This window comes from Mytilus edulis, chromosome 12 (assembly GCF_963676685.1).
Source record: "Mytilus edulis chromosome 12, xbMytEdul2.2, whole genome shotgun sequence".
In the NCBI taxonomy this organism is placed as follows: domain Eukaryota; kingdom Metazoa; phylum Mollusca; class Bivalvia; order Mytilida; family Mytilidae; genus Mytilus; species Mytilus edulis.
The window spans coordinates 45,730,057-45,746,455 of NC_092355.1; the positions used below are offsets into that span (position 1 = coordinate 45,730,057).

Consider the following 16,399-nt stretch of genomic DNA (forward strand, 5'->3'; position numbering starts at 1 on the left):
CATTAGACTCAAAGTTTGACATAGTAAGTGGGACTGTTCAAAATCTACCATACACATCAACAATACAGTTATCTCCCGTTAGATACCAAGTGAGACATAGTAACTTTGACTGTTCAAAATCTACCATACACAACACCAATAGAGTTATCTCCCATTAGACTCAAAGTTTGGCATAGTAACTTGGATTGTTCACAATCTACCATACACAACACCAATAGGGTTATCTCCCATTAGACCCAAAGTTTGACATAGTTAGTAGGATTGATGACAATCTACCATACACAACACCAATAGAGTTATCTCCCATTAGACTCAAAGTTTGGCATAGTAACTTGAACTGTTCACAATCGAACATACACAACACCAATAGGATTATCTCCCATTAGACCCAAAGTTTGACATAGTTAGTAGGATTGATGACAATCTACCATACACAACACCAATAGAGTTATCTCCCATTAGACACAAAGTTTGGCATAGTAACTTGGACTGTTCACAATCGACCATACACAACACCAATAGGGTTATCTCCCATTAGACCCAAAGTTTGACATAGTTAGTAGGATTGATGACAATCTACCATACACAACACCAATAGAGTTATCTCCCATTAGACTCAAAGTTTGGCATAGTAACTTGGATTGTTCACAATCTATCATACACAACACCAATAGGGTTTACTCCCATTAGACTCAAAGTTTAACATAGTGACTTGGACTGTTCAAAATCTACCATACACAACAACAATACAGTTATCTCCCGTTAGATACCAAGTGAGACATAGTAACTTTGACTGTTCAAAATCTACCAAACAACACCAATAGAGTTATCTCCCAGTAGACACAAAGTTTGGCATAGTAAGTGGGACTGTTCAAAATCTACTATACACAACACCAATAGAGTTATCTCCCATTAGACACATAGTTTGACATAGTAACTTGGACTGTTCACAATCTACCATACACAACACCAATAGAGTTATCTCCCATTAGACCCAAAGTTTGACATAGTTAGTAGGATTGATGACAATCTACCATACACAACACCAATAGAGTTATCTCCCATTAGACTCAAAGTTTGGCATTGTAATTTGGATTGTTCACAATCTACCATACACAACACCAATAGGGTTTACTCCCAGTAGACTCAAAGTTTGACATAGTTACTTGGACTGTTCAAAATCTACCATACACAACAACAATAGAGTTATCTCCCATTAGATACCAAGTGAGACATAGTAACTTGGACTGTTCACAATCTACCATACACAACACAAATAGAGTTATCTCCCATTAGACACAAAGTTTGGCATAGTAACTTGGACTGTTAAATATGTACCATACACAACACCAATAGAGTTATCTCCTATTAGACACAAAGTTTAGCATAGTAACTTGGACTGTTCACAATCTACCATACACAACAACAATAGAGTTATCTCCCTTTAGACACAAAGTTTGACATAGTAACTTGGACTGTTCACAATCTACCAAACACAACACCAATAGAGTTATCTCCCATTAGACACAAAGTTTGGTGTAGTAAGTGGGACTGTTCACAATCTTATGTGCTTAACACCAGTACAGATTAAATCTTTTAAAAGAGTTATGCACCTTGCCAGATTTTTATGAATTTATATCATCAATGTTTTTTTTGTAATTATTTTATTTTTCAAGATGAAACATGTGAAATTTCATAATACAGTTTTAGACACAAGTATAAAAAGTTAAATAACACTTGTAAGATCAATTAAATCATAATGGTATAATAAGATATAAATATTACAATTGATTTTGTTAATTGAATGCTGCTTCTAACAATTGCCACTTCTGATCCATTTTAATTTTTTGTGTAGGGGTTAAGAAACATACAGAGTATTTTTCTATTTTGATCCAATACTTTAAATATTCTATCCCACCATATTTTGTGGGCAATACGCTCTTACATCTACATTTGTATATATAGTATTTAAGTAACAACAAAATATTATTAACTGTTTTACTGTTGACAAAATCCTCAGACACACCTGAAATGACCTCTTTTGCACTAAAAGGCAAGAAGATGTCATAATTTCTAATCCAATCTATAATGGAAAACCAGAAGTTTTGTGTTACATTACATTCCCAAAAAATGTGAAAAATATTTTCTCTAACTTCTGAACAAAATCCTCCAGAAATAAATTATAGAAAAATTTACAAGATTTTGGTTCTTTTTTTACTTTATCTACTAATTTATTTTCAATATTATCAAATTTAGAACTACCTTCTATCCTACTTTTCCATCTATTTGGAATAGCACTTAAAATACCATAAAACTCTACAAAATTAGTCTTGATATTATACTTTTTCTCAAATTCTTCATATGAGAATAATGTATTATTATCTGACACCAGATCATTGATAAAAAATATACAATTTTCAATATATTTACCCTTCAAAATCATCTTGCCATCCATTTTGATGTTTGGATTTAGCCATATGGACTGGGCCAGAATATCGGTATTGTTTTCAACTTTCAACTTATTTTTCAATTTTGAAAAATTTACCAGGATATCATGCCAAAAGGGATTGACTTTTTTTGCTAAATAAATCAATCCTTCCTTACTTAAATGTAAAATTTTGTCCCCCCCCCCCCCCAAAAAAAATTTTTGTATATAACTAAGCAGCAAAACTTTCCAAGGAGAATAATTTTGGGGGTCTAGTAATTTATACAGCCAAGACATTTTTACACTATAACAAAAATAGTAAATATTAGGCATCTTCAGACCGCATCGCAGTGTTCGGACATAACCACTGTTCTTTTCACTTTATCTGGTTTTCCTTTCCATAAAAAAATGAAAAATATATTTTGAATCTCCTTCAAAACCCCATCTGGGGGGTTAGGAAGGACAGTCAGAACTTGAACCAAAATGGGAAGTGCTAAAGTTTTAATAACAACCACCCTCCCAATATATGTTAGTTCTCTATAAGCCCAAGTATTAAGAAGTGACTTGATACTGTTTACCTTGGCTGTAAAATTACATAGAGTCTTATCCCTTTTAGCAAGCTCAAACCATATACCTCAAAGTTTGAACCTCCCAGAAAGGTTCCAAACAAGATTTTTTTATGGCAAAAGATTTTCCATACTACCCTTTTTTGACCCAATCCATATGGCCTCAGTTTTGTCAACATTACACCTAAGTCCAGCACATTCTGAAAATTTATCAAACAAATTGAGACATTCATTTAGAGACTTTTGGTCACCATCCAGGACTAGGGAAGAATCATCAGCATATTGACTCAATAAAAATTCAGAGTCATTAATTGATACCCCAGCAACATCAGGGTCATTTTTAATAGCTGCACTGAGTAGTTCCAAAACTAAAATAAATAGATAAGGAGACAGAGGATCCCCTTGACGAACCCCTCTTTTCAATGAAAAGAATTCTGAAATATATCCGTTGTTTAACACTGCACTAGAGGCATCACAGTAGCATGCCTTAATCCAACTAATAAATGTATGGTCAAAGCCATAAAGTGAAAGCCTCTAGTATAAAAGACCATTCGACCGTGTCGAAAGCTTTTTCAAAATCGACTAAAAGTAAAAGTCCAGGAATGTCGTCTTCCTCCTTCTTTTCCATCAGATCATAAATAAATCTAGTACATTCGCCTATATACCTACCTTTAAGAAATCCTTTTTGTGTTTGACTTATTATATTTACCAGCACCTTTTTTTAGTCTATTTGCTAAACTTGCTGTAGCTATCTTATAGTCTACACACAAAAGTGTGATAGGTCGCCAGTTCTTTAAATAAAATTTTGACTTACCCTCCTTTGGTATACAAGTAATGAGTCCCTGCCTTTGTGTGATTGAGAACTTTCCATATTCTAAAGCCTCATTTAAACATTTTTACCAGTGGTATTTTAATATCATTCCAAAAGAATTTATAAAACTCAACAGTAAATCCATCTATACCAGGTGATTTGGAGTTCTTCATAAGTTTAAGAGAAGACAAACATTCCTGCATTGTTAAAGGTCCCTCACAGGAACCCACCTCTTCCTCATTCGGTTTTGTAATAAAAGGATTATCATGTTGAAGAAATGTGTCCCTGTGAGTTTTCAGTAACAATGGTTTACAACTAGTATATAATTTTTTATAAAATTGTTAATGTTCATTTCTAATAGTACTGGGATCTGTTATCTCAGTTTTGTCCTCCAAAATAAGTTTAGGAATAATTTTTTCTGTGTAATGTTTTTTTTCCAAATTACAAAAATAGTTACTTCCCTTCTCCCCCTCTACTTTCCATCTTGCCTTAGCTCTTGTTATTATCCCTTTTACATTTTTTTCCCTCAATATTTTTAATTCTAGTTCGATCCCTTCCCTTTCTTGGTATACTGATGGCAAGTTATTCTACAAAAGTTTTTCATCTAATAATGATATCTTATATAGTAATTCTTTTTCTTTTTTATTTCCTTCTTTTTTCTGGAAAGACGAAAATGAGATTGCAGATCCACGGACTTTCATCTTAATCATATCCCATAAAAGCTGATAGCTTATATTAAACTGTTTATCCTCTGTCTCAATATCCATAGATGGATCAGACTCATATTCTTCAATGACAGTTTTGATGTCCCATTTTACTTTATCAATAAATTCAGTTTCCCTCAAAAGACTGTTATTAAATTTCCATGTACCCTTCCCTCTTATCTGACTAGAAAACCTTAAACTAATCAATACAGGAGAATGATCCGATCTATAACTTATCCCTATATCTGATGAAACTACAAATGCTTCTATAGCCGAGGTTATCATGAAATAGTCCAAACGACTTTGTTTGTGATTTGGACCCCGCCATGAGTACCTATTATCAAAAGGGTGCTGCTGGCGCCATATATCTAATAAATCTAGTTCATGCATTACCTCATGAATCTTGGCTTTTGACTGGGGGTTATTTTCACTTCTATAATGTTATGTGTCCATGTCATAATCTTGAACAACATTCCAATCTCCCGCTACTACAATTGACGAATTGCCATAGTGGGATATTTTGTGTTTTATGTTCTCAAAAAAGACTGGGTCATCATTATTCGGTCCATATATAGCTGCCAAAGTTATATGGTAGTCCTGAATGGTGATATCTAGTATAATAAAATTACCCATCAGGTTTATAGTTTCCTCATGGATCTTGAATTCAAAAGTATTTTTGAAAAGAATAGCTACCCCTCTACTTTTACTAGAATATTAACTAAATTTCCCCACATATCCCCATTCATGAAGCCATTGTTTTTCTTTTTCAGATGTGCTATGGGTGTCTACTAATATAGTTATATCATACAAGTCCTTATATTTTGTAAATATATTAATTCTTTTGACTGTTTCTGATAAACCCCTGCAGTTTACGCTACCAATAGTTATAGTCGTCATAATATAATAAAGTGTTTAAAAATGAGTAGCATAAATAATATAAATATCTACAAGCACAATATATCAAAGCAGCATTAACAAAATATACACATATGCATCTATAATACGTAAAAGTTGTTTCACAATGTTTCAATTTTTTACTTAAAGTTACCCCCACCCCCAAAGATTTTTTGTCAAAAGCACCATGCTATAAATAGAATGAGCAATTACTTTTGTGCTAAAGTAGAAATCAAAAATATATCATAAAAGTTCTGTAAATCTCCAATTTTTTGTTCTTCAATTTGCCCATTTTAAATTTTAAATTTTTGTATCGTTTGTATAAAGGAGCAGATAGACAAACTAAGATGATTAATAATAATAAACATCATAAATGGAAAAACTGAAGAAAAAAGTAAGTAACGAAAAAGAAACAACACAGAATATTTAACAACACATAAACATGATAAACTTGTATTCACACAATGTAAACAAAACACATATAAATATATATAAACACATACATTTGTATATATATCATATATCATCAATGCTACCGACAAATTGAAAATTGATGTTGATCAATTAATTTTAAAAGAGTAATGCCCCTTGGAAATATTGATAATTGCACCAATAGTGCACTCATGTGTACAGCTTTTGCCAGAATTTAGTGAAACTTAAATGTTTATAACAGCAATGTCTTTGACTCTTTCGAAAATAAGTGCTGATGAAATATTTATAACTAGTTATGCTCCTTGGAAAAAATAATTAAAACGAAAATTGCATTGCATTTGCTCTGAAACCTTCATTTCTCTAAGTTATTTATGAATTGTTATAAAGAACAAAAAGAGTGTTTTATTTTGTAACTGCACTTGGATAGATAAAATATGAATTACACAGGGGACATTGGAGCTCTGTTATTTTATTAGTTCATAATTAACATTAAGAGTTAACTTATAATTCCTTCCTTAAAGTATTAATGCTGATTTTTTAGAATTATTTAATGACTGTTAATGAAAACTTAGTTTAAAAACATTTTCCAAATCTTTTGTTTTTACATTTTGTTTTATTTTCAGGTAAAACTCCGTCTTGCATTTCCCTATCATGGTCAGTAAAGGAGAGTCATATGCTTGGAGGATACGGGGATGGTATATACCATTATCTATAAGATTTTTATATTAAGTTTTACTCTTGAACAACCTTCTGTCTGTTCATCTGTTTCTCCCATTTTAGTTTCCAGACTCCTAACTTAATTTTTCTTCATCCAAATTTTATGAAACTCATACACAATGTTAAGAACCAAAACTTGCAGAAAGAGTATGAATTAAGGCAGGTAGTCTTACCATTCTAGAGTAAAGAAAATAAAACAAGACAAAAACACAGGAAAGAATAAAAACTCCTACAATATGATTAAAATACACATCATATAGGTTGATTAAAATAGTAACAAAACAATCAAACTAAAATACACATTACATAGGTTGATTAAAGACCAAACAGCCTATTGTTTGTGCGCACCTACTAACGCAACTTGGTAGTGACTTAAAAGCTCTATGACGTTGTTTACAGCAATAAAAAACGTCAAATTATAATGTCCTATGTCGTGTTTTTCACAGATTCCAACATGGTGTACGCTTAAAAATAAGTCTCCCAAGAAAAGAGGAATTAAGCGTTGCGCTGATATTTTGTGGCAATTTAACACAAATGGACACGAAAGATACTGCACTATATTTAACCTTCATTCTAATAAAAATAATAAAATAAAAATTTTAATCTCGACTTATGTGCGCATTTCATTTTTAGCTCACCTGGCCTACAAGGCCAAGTGAGCTTTTCTCATCACCGTCGTCCATCGTCGTTAACTTTTACAAAAATCTTCTCCTCTGAAACTACTGGGCCAAATCCAACCAAACTTGGCCACAATCATCATTGGGGTATCTAGTTTAAAAATTGTGTCCAGTGACCCGGCAAACCAACCAAGATGGCCGCCATGGCTAAAAATAGAACATAGGGGTAAAATGCAGTTTTTGGCTTATAACTCAAAAACCAAAGCATTTAGAGCAATCTGACAGGAATTGAAATTGTTTATCAGGTAAAGATCTATCTGCCCTGGAATTTTCAGATGAATCGGATAACCAATTGTTAGGTTGCTGCCCCTGAATTGGTAATTTTAAGTAAATTTTGCTGTTTTTGGTTATTACCTTGAATACTATAATAGATAGAGATAAACTGTAAACAGCAATAATGTTCAGCAAAGTAAGACCTAAAAATAAGTCAACAGGACCAAAATGGTCAATTGACCCCCTAAGGAGTTATTGCCCTTCATAATTAATTTTTAACAATTTTCATAAAATTTGTAAATTTTCACTAACATTTTCCACTGAAACTACTGGGCCAAGTTCATTATAGATAGAGATAATTGTAAGCAGCAAGAATGTTAAGTAAAGTAAGATATAAAAACACATCACTATCACCAAAACACAATTTTGTCATGAATCCATCTGTGTCCTTTGTTGACCAAGGTGAGCGACACAGGCTCTTTAGAGCCTCTAGTTTATTTATTTCCATACTTTTTTTAAACAACATTCATTTCAGATTTTTATTTTTTGCTCAAGTATATATGCTTTTAAATGCATAAACATGTTTTAACTTTTTCGATGATAATTTTATGAATTTTACCTTGAAACTATATTAATATGTACATAACATGTGTTAAGTGTCTCATGATTGTTTTATTGAATACTGTGATTTGTAAATATTTGTCAATCAATATGTGACACTATAATAAGATAAATGCTTATTATTATCATTAACAAATCAGAAAATCTAAATTTAAATCATTTATTCTGATATATTGGCTAATTTTAGTTAAAATCTCTGCAAGTTAACATCATTTGAATAACTGGAATAATTAGAATTTCATATTTCTGACTTGATAAAGGTCCTGATTTTGCTTGAATGTTTTGATGATATTATTGTAGGTTCTGTAAGAATTTGGAATCTTGATACAGACTCAGTACTCTTGAGAGTTCCTACACCAGACCAAGGACTACTTTTATTACCATTCAGAACTTTTCTACCACATTCTAAAACTGTGACAGACCTTAGTTGGTCTCCACACAGTACAAACTATTTCCTGACAGCCAGTATTGACAGAACAGTAAAGTTATGGTGTCTAGACAATTTAGTAACCCCACAGATAACTGCCAAGTCCAGTGCTCTTACTGCAGCAATCTGGCCATCCGTTGTACAAAGTGTGGTGTATGCTGAGGATGATGTTTATGCGTGAGTATTTACTGAATACTACATAAGTAACTAACTCCAAAAGGATTTATTTCAAATCAGAGAAACTGACAATGCTGACCTGGTGCAGGGTTGGATCTGGGGAGTAGAGTAGCCTCACATCTAGCATGTCTAAAGACAGTTACTTATTTTATAGTTATATTTGAGGAATTATTTACTTTCTTTTAAATTATTTATTTGGACTTGTTAAGTATGCAAGCGCACACCAAACAGTGGCAGGATAGTCACCCTAATGACGGAGGTCACTTAGTGGTAGAAGAAGTAGAAGTAGTCATAGTCTCATAGTAAGCCATTTTATACAGGTTTTACAGTCACCTTCTTGTTAGCTCACCTGGCCTAAAAGGCCATGTGAGCTTTTCTCATCACTTGGCGTCCGTCGTCGTCGTCGTCGACGTCGTCCTCGTCGTTAACAATTTTTCAAACATCTTCTCCTCTGAAACTACTGAATGGATTTGAATGAAACTTAACATGATTGTTCCTTAGTATATCCTGCACAAAATGTGCGCTTCGATTTTTGATCCGTCAAAAAACATGGCCGCCGTTACTTAAAATAGAACATAGGGGTCAAATGCAGTTTTTGGCTTATATCTCAAAAACAAAAGCATTTAGAGCAATCTGACATGGGGTAAAAATGTTCATTAGGTCAAGATCTATCAGCCCTGAAATTTTCAGATGAATCAAACAAACCATTGTTGGGTTGCTGCCACTTAATTGGTAATTTTAAGGAAATTTTGCAGTTTTTGGTCATTATCTTGAATATTATTATAGATAAAGATAAACTGTAAACAGCAAAAAAGATCAGCAAAGTAAGATCTACAAATAAGTTAATATGACCAAAATTGTCAATTGACCCCTTAAGGGGTTATTGTCCTTTAATGACAATTTTTCACAATTTGTTCATCATATTTGCTAACTTTAAAAAATCTTCTCCTCTGAAACTACTGAATGGATTTGGTTAAAACTTAGCATGGTTGTTCCTTAGATTATCCTGCACAAAGTGTGTGCTTTGATTTTTGATCCGTCAAAAAACATGGCCGCCGTTACTTAAAATAGAACATAGGGGTCAAATGCAGTTTTTGGCTTATATCTCAAAAACGAAAGCATTAAGAGCAAATCTGACATGGAGTAAAAATGTTCATTAGGTCAATATCTATCAGCCCTGAAATTTTCAGATGAATCAAACATCCAATTGTTGGGTTGCTGCCACTTAATTGGTAATTTTAAGGAAATTTTGCAGTTTTTGGTCATTATCTTGAATATTATTATAGATAAAGATAAACTGTAAACAGCAAAAAAGATCAGCAAAGTAAGATCTACAAATAAGTTAATATGACCAAAATTGTCAATTGACCCCTTAAGGGGTTATTGTCCTTTAATGACAATTTTTCACAATTTGTTCATCATATTTGCTAACTTTAAAAAATCTTCTCCTCTGAAACTACTGAATGGATTTGGTTAAAACTTAGCATGGTTGTTCCTTGGATTATCCTGCACAAAGTGTGTGCTTTGATTTTTGATCCGTCAAAAAACATGGCCGCCGTTACTTAAAATAGAACATAGGGGTCAAATGCAGTTTTTGGCTTATATCTCAAAAACGAAAGCATTAAGAGCAAATCTGACATGGAGTAAAAATGTTCATTAGGTCAATATCTATCAGCCCTGAAATTTTCAGATGAATCAAACATCCAATTGTTGGGTTGCTGCCACTTAATTGGTAATTTTAAGGAAATTTTGCAGTTTTTGGTCATTATCTTGAATATTATTATAGATAAAGATAAACTGTAAACAGCAAATATGATCAGCAAAGTAAGATCTACAAATAAGTCAATTTGACCAAAATTGTCAATTGACCTCTTTAGGAGTTATTGCCCTTTAAAGACTTTTTTCACAATTTGTTCATCATGTTGACTTACTTTAAAAAATCTTCTCTTATGAAACTGCTGTATCAATTTCAGCCAAACTTAGGCTAAATGAGTTTCAGAGTTTCAGAGTATCTAGTATAAATTTTATATTTCATTTCCTTGTATGTCAAGAAACATAGCTCCTATGGCTAAAATAGAACATAGGAGAAAATGATTTTTTTTTGCTTTTGAAGAAAATGGGACGATTCAAAGAACATTTAAATAAATTGAAAAGCCAAAATAATCATTGATGAGAGATTAAACCAAAAAAATTCAGGTGAGCGATTCAGGCTCTTGAGAGCCTCTTGTTGGTAATAAGAGTTGTAGTAGTTGTTTTATATCTAACATCACTGATTACTAACTAACTGACTCTAGATTTTTTATGCAAATTGTTGTGTTATGCATGGATATTCTTGTTTGCAAAACAATCTAAAAAAACAGATATATGTTTTCATTTCTTGAATAACAGATTTTTGTATAAATATTTTAGTACATTTTGGAGAAAACATGTATTACATTTTCAGTCAGCAGACTTGTCAGATGCGTATTCATAGTTACGGTGACCTTAGAGATAAAAATCGAGCCGTCAATGCTCCTCTGCAGAGATTTTTATCAGGAATATGGGTAAGTTTTGGACTAGTAAGGTATGAGTGAAGTATGTCAAAACCTACTGTGATCAACGATAGTAATTATTTAATCCCTTTATAGGTAGCTGATATCATGTTTGAAATGAAATGTTTATGGAGTGTCTGTTTTTAGTTTATTAAACTTGTGTTAACTTTTTTGTTGTAAATATCTAAATTTGTACAATTAAAGGTCTTCACAACTTATTTCAAATTATTTTATTATTTTATCATAATGCCTAAAACTTGAATGTTAATCATGATGATACATACTAACAGTATACATGCCATAAACTGACCATTCTTTAAGGATCTGATGGATGGTTTTAATATAGTAACCAAAACTGTACACCCCAAAAGTCTAATAAAATAGTTTGAAGAAAATTCACATAATTGCTAACTTTATAGGCATTAAAAGGAAAGTTATTTTCGACAACAATGTATTGTTTCTAACTTAAACTGTAAAAGTAATTTAGAATCAGGGGATTTTACCAGATTAAAGTAACTCTTTAACATTTAATGGATCAACTTGGGTTGTAATTGCCCATTATTTTATTCATAATTATTGTTCGACTATTTCTTAAATTTTTAAAATCCTACAGCAATTGCCTTCCTATGTTATTTGCATTTCTTGAAATGTCTGACTCTGCCCATAGTTATGTTGCTATTTTTCCAGGATATTTCTATTTCTAACTGGCATTTGATGGTTTTTGGCTGTGATTTTAATGGGAACGTTATGTTTACATACTATCCTGCTGTTTTTGGAGAAAAGAAACCTCACAAGTCTAAGATGGTGAGTATAATCAACCTTTTAAATATCAAATGCTTTATCTTGATATCAATTTAAGGTTTGAATTTTTTTAATGCCATAGACCCAAATACGGCGGCTTATACTTGTAGTCATGTTTCTGAAAGGAAAAGTAGTGGGAAACAGTTGAATTAAACATATATATAAATATTACATGACTGACTAATAGCCAAAGATAAATCTTACGGGGCAATGATCATATAAATATGATACTGTACACTACAAAATATAATATATAACCAGTCTAAACGGTACAACATCACCAAAAAATTACAATAAATGAACAAATGAAACTAGAAATATTTTGGATAACAGATATCCTTCATCCGTATAATCACCATGTAAAATGAATCATATCAAACTAATCTGATTATAAAACTATAATAATCGTAAATTCTATCCAATAAAACAGGTAAAATAGTGACGCTAGTACAATTCCAAAATTTTCCAAAACATTACGCAAAGATATACCTAAAATAAAAATAGTAGTTTGCAATTTGAACTGGCACAACTCTAAATTTCCAAAATGACGACAGTTAGAATGTTAAATATATATATATTGAGTACTATATAGAAACTTGTTCAGCTTCCTTTGCCAAAAGATTCGTGAAATCAAGTATTAATAACAAATTAACATAGAGACCTAATAATGAAATTAAATTGTCAAAGTTGCCCTCACTAACGTTCAGGATAAAATTCAAATATCACAGCCATGTGTAAATTTCCAACAAATCTATGGCTTCCATTCATTATTTCTTAAATAATTTATGTTATAGCAATACCATGCATTATTTCTTAAATAACTTTTGTTTTAGCAAAATAGGTTTAAAATTTCATGAAGTAGCTGTAAAATGAAAATGAAAATTGTTTATGAATATGTAATGACTTGTAGTATGAATTTCTCAGTTTGAAAAAAAGGATTCCTACTTTTTAAGTCCTCTTAGAATCGCAGTTTTTATGTGATGACAAAAAAAATCTATAGCCTTGTGTCAGGAATAAGATTATTTCCCTTGTCTATATATATTGACAGTTTATGTCAATCAGAGGAAATGATGTTCTAATCCATAACCTATTCACATAGGATCAATAAACAGTTCACTTTGATAATTGTTCATATTGAAATTGAATGTTGTTTGTTTCTTAGGTTTTATACAAGACAAATCTAAAGAAAAAACATTGTGTTATGAATGAGGAGGAAGACTCGGATAACCATTCTACAAAAACTTATGAAGACACTGTTGACAAATATTATCTGGAATATAGTGAAAACATTGTAAGTAATACAGAACATGTGTACTTGTAACAGTGCACATTCATAATAATAATAAAGTGTGCAAACAAAGTAAAATTACAAAAATACTGAACTCTGGGGAAAATTCAACTCGGAAAGTCCCTAATCAAAGGGCAAAACCAAAAGCTCAAACACACCAAACGACATGATAATATCTGTTTAGGGAAAAGATTGAAATCAAAGGGCCTTATATGTGATCTCAAAAGCTTCAATGTATTCCAAGATTCAGTGGTATCTATTGGACAAATCAAATGATATTTTCTGATGGCTTTGATTTGGAGCATAAAAGAATGGAATGCGATTTGTAGGACTCCAAGTATATCTTTCTTGTTTTTTTGTGAGGCTTCCTTTAGTTTGTTTGAAATATTCTGTATCTGCTCAGATGCAACAGAAACAAAATCAAAATATAACTATTGTATTTTATGTATGCATTAATTGCCTTAGAAGAAGCATTTGAAAAACAAGACATTTTATAATGTATTTGAGTTGGCATTGATATGATAAGTACATAATGGCTTCCAAGTCATAAGTTAAAAGTCTTATTTAAAAATTGCTAGTAACATAAAAAAGAATAATATACAAGTTTTATGAAGTTAAGATCAATTAAATGGTTGTTATACTCATGGGAAAAAACTAGATATGTATTAGTTGTGGTTGACTTTAAATGTAAAACTATTTCAGTCACTTGATAAGAAAATGATGGTTGACAATACTGGATGTTTGAATTTAACCCAGTTTCCACTTGCTGCAGTACACAGAGTAAGTCTTATCTTTATTTCATAGTGTTGATAATGCTTTATTGTAACTTATAGATGGCATTGATGAAAGAAGAGAATACGAAGCATGTGCTTGTTTAATTCATTAATGTTAAGGTTTGTGATGTCCCTAAAAAAGAAAACATTGAAACATGATTTATTAAAGTTTTAATGACTTTGATTTCTGGATTTCCAGCAACCATGTTTAACTTCACATGGTCATTTTTCACTAAAATGATTAAAAAAATGTGTAGATTTGTTTGCATGAAATTCATGCCTTATTAATTCCACTTGTCAGTGGATAGCTATATAGTCCATCAAGTCTCACGTGTTCAATTCTTGCCAGATTTTAATGAAACTTATATGGAAGGTTTATATCAGCAATATCTTTGACATTTCAAAAATAAGGGCTGATAAAATATTTTTAAAGAGTAATTTCACTTAGAAATATTAATTATAATGAAAATTAAATTGAATTTCCTCTGAAACCTTCATTTCATATTAATAAAAAGTCAGAAAAAAAAGTTATTGTCCTTGAACCTTGGATAGATCAAATATGTGCAGCACTTGTGGCAAAGGAACTCGGTTCTTTTTATTTCATTTCTTTTGACGTTCAAACTTCAACTGTGTTATAACTAATGATTACAATATGCATGTATTATATTTATAAAACCTAAAAGACAAGGTTAAAAATGGTAAATTTATTACTTTTTTCAGGTTGAGGTGAACCCAAATATGGAATCTTGTATGTTTATTGCTAGTGGTGGTCACTCAGGAATAATTCAGATACACAATGTCAATAAGAGTTTGGCTTTCCATGCCGCAAGAGACCTTCGGCAAGAATTACGTGTTAAGTCTTGAATCAACAACTTATTTATCATTTATAGTGTATTTATTTTATTTGCTTGAAGTCCCCAGCAAAATTAATGTGCAATTGTTAATTCAATCAGTGACCTATTTGTGCAAGTTGTTTGCAATCTGTTGATTATATTGGATCACATTAAGGAACAAACAGAATGATTATATTAGAAATGGCAGCAATTTTCTTACTATTGTAATTTTTCATTTTAATTGGAATAATATTTTAAATATATTGAATATCAAAGCATGATTCGTTGTATAATTTACATTATGACATTACCTTAGGACCCTTGCCTGGAAGACATTTTAACTTCCATTCTATGAGTGGGGCTTTATTATATTTACTTTGTCCATTCTGTCCTTTCGTACTTTTCTAAGGTCCTTTTGAACAGAATGACTTCATACTTGACGAGAAGCTTGACAATGATCAGTTTCCAAATCTGTTATACGGCTTTTTCCTGTTTGCCTCTACTTTAAAAATTTAAACATGTTGAATAAACTTGAAGTTTTGTAACCTTTCTGAATTGTCAGACATTTATTTCCTGTTTTTCAATACTTGAATTACCAGTTGGTGTATACAACTTCTTGCTCACTTGATATTATTACTTTTCCTTGAATAAAAACGTGGTTATATGCCATGCTGAGGTAAACTGATAAGTAGAATTAGTAGATATAAAATTTATTATTACTTCAAAGTACATAAATTTTCCAGCATTATGATAGAATTTGATAAATTGAAAGGACCTAAAAAAAATCCTAAATTTATAATTATTAAAAAGGAGAAAAAAAAATACTGAACTCTGAGGAAAATTCAAAACGTAAAGTTCCTAATCAAGTGGCAAAATCTACAAGAGCCAGAACTGCTTATCTAAATTGCAATACTTTTTTCCATTGTCATATCAACTTTTACCTTATTTTTACATTTAGAACTTTGATTAGATGTTTTGATACTTTCTGTATCCCAAAATCATGACTTGTCAACACTACTATATACCAAAGTAGAATTGATAATGGAAATGGGAATATGTCAAAGCGACAACAACCTGACCAAAAGGCTGATAAATAAACTCATCATGGATACCAGGATCAAATTTTGTATTTACGCCAGACGGGCATTGTGTCTACAAAAGACTCATCAGTGACTCTCGAATCCAAAACAGTTAAAAAGGCCAAATAAAGTACGAATTTGAACAGCATTGAGCACCAAAATTCCTAACAATTTGACAAAATACAGCTAAGGTAATCTATTCCTGAGGTATTTCAAAATTTCAAAAGTTTTGTTAACAGTTATATAAATATGACCATATCAATGATAATTGCTGACTTCTGGGCTGGTGATACCCTTAGGGAATTAAAACTCCACCAGCAGTGGCATTAACCCAGTGGTTGTAAATAAACTTATCATAGATACCAGGATCAAATTTTATTTTGTAAGTACAAATATGTGGTTTAGTTGTCTGGAATGTATCAGAATAGCT

General features: G+C 31.5%; 1 protein-coding gene across 1 annotated transcript in view; it reads left to right on the forward strand.

The window, feature by feature from the left end:
* Positions 1-15,171, forward strand: part of LOC139498591 (uncharacterized) — a 56,745-nt gene extending 41,574 nt beyond the window's left edge. The window contains exons 13-19 of the mRNA XM_071287051.1: positions 6,456-6,527; positions 8,361-8,664; positions 11,108-11,207; positions 11,883-11,999; positions 13,159-13,287; positions 13,987-14,064; positions 14,778-15,171. Coding sequence (XP_071143152.1) covers positions 6,456-6,527; positions 8,361-8,664; positions 11,108-11,207; positions 11,883-11,999; positions 13,159-13,287; positions 13,987-14,064; positions 14,778-14,921 — 944 coding nt within the window. The 3' untranslated portion in view covers positions 14,922-15,171. The remainder of the gene's footprint in view (positions 1-6,455; positions 6,528-8,360; positions 8,665-11,107; positions 11,208-11,882; positions 12,000-13,158; positions 13,288-13,986; positions 14,065-14,777) is intronic.
* The last annotated feature ends 1,228 nt before the right edge of the window (positions 15,172-16,399 follow it).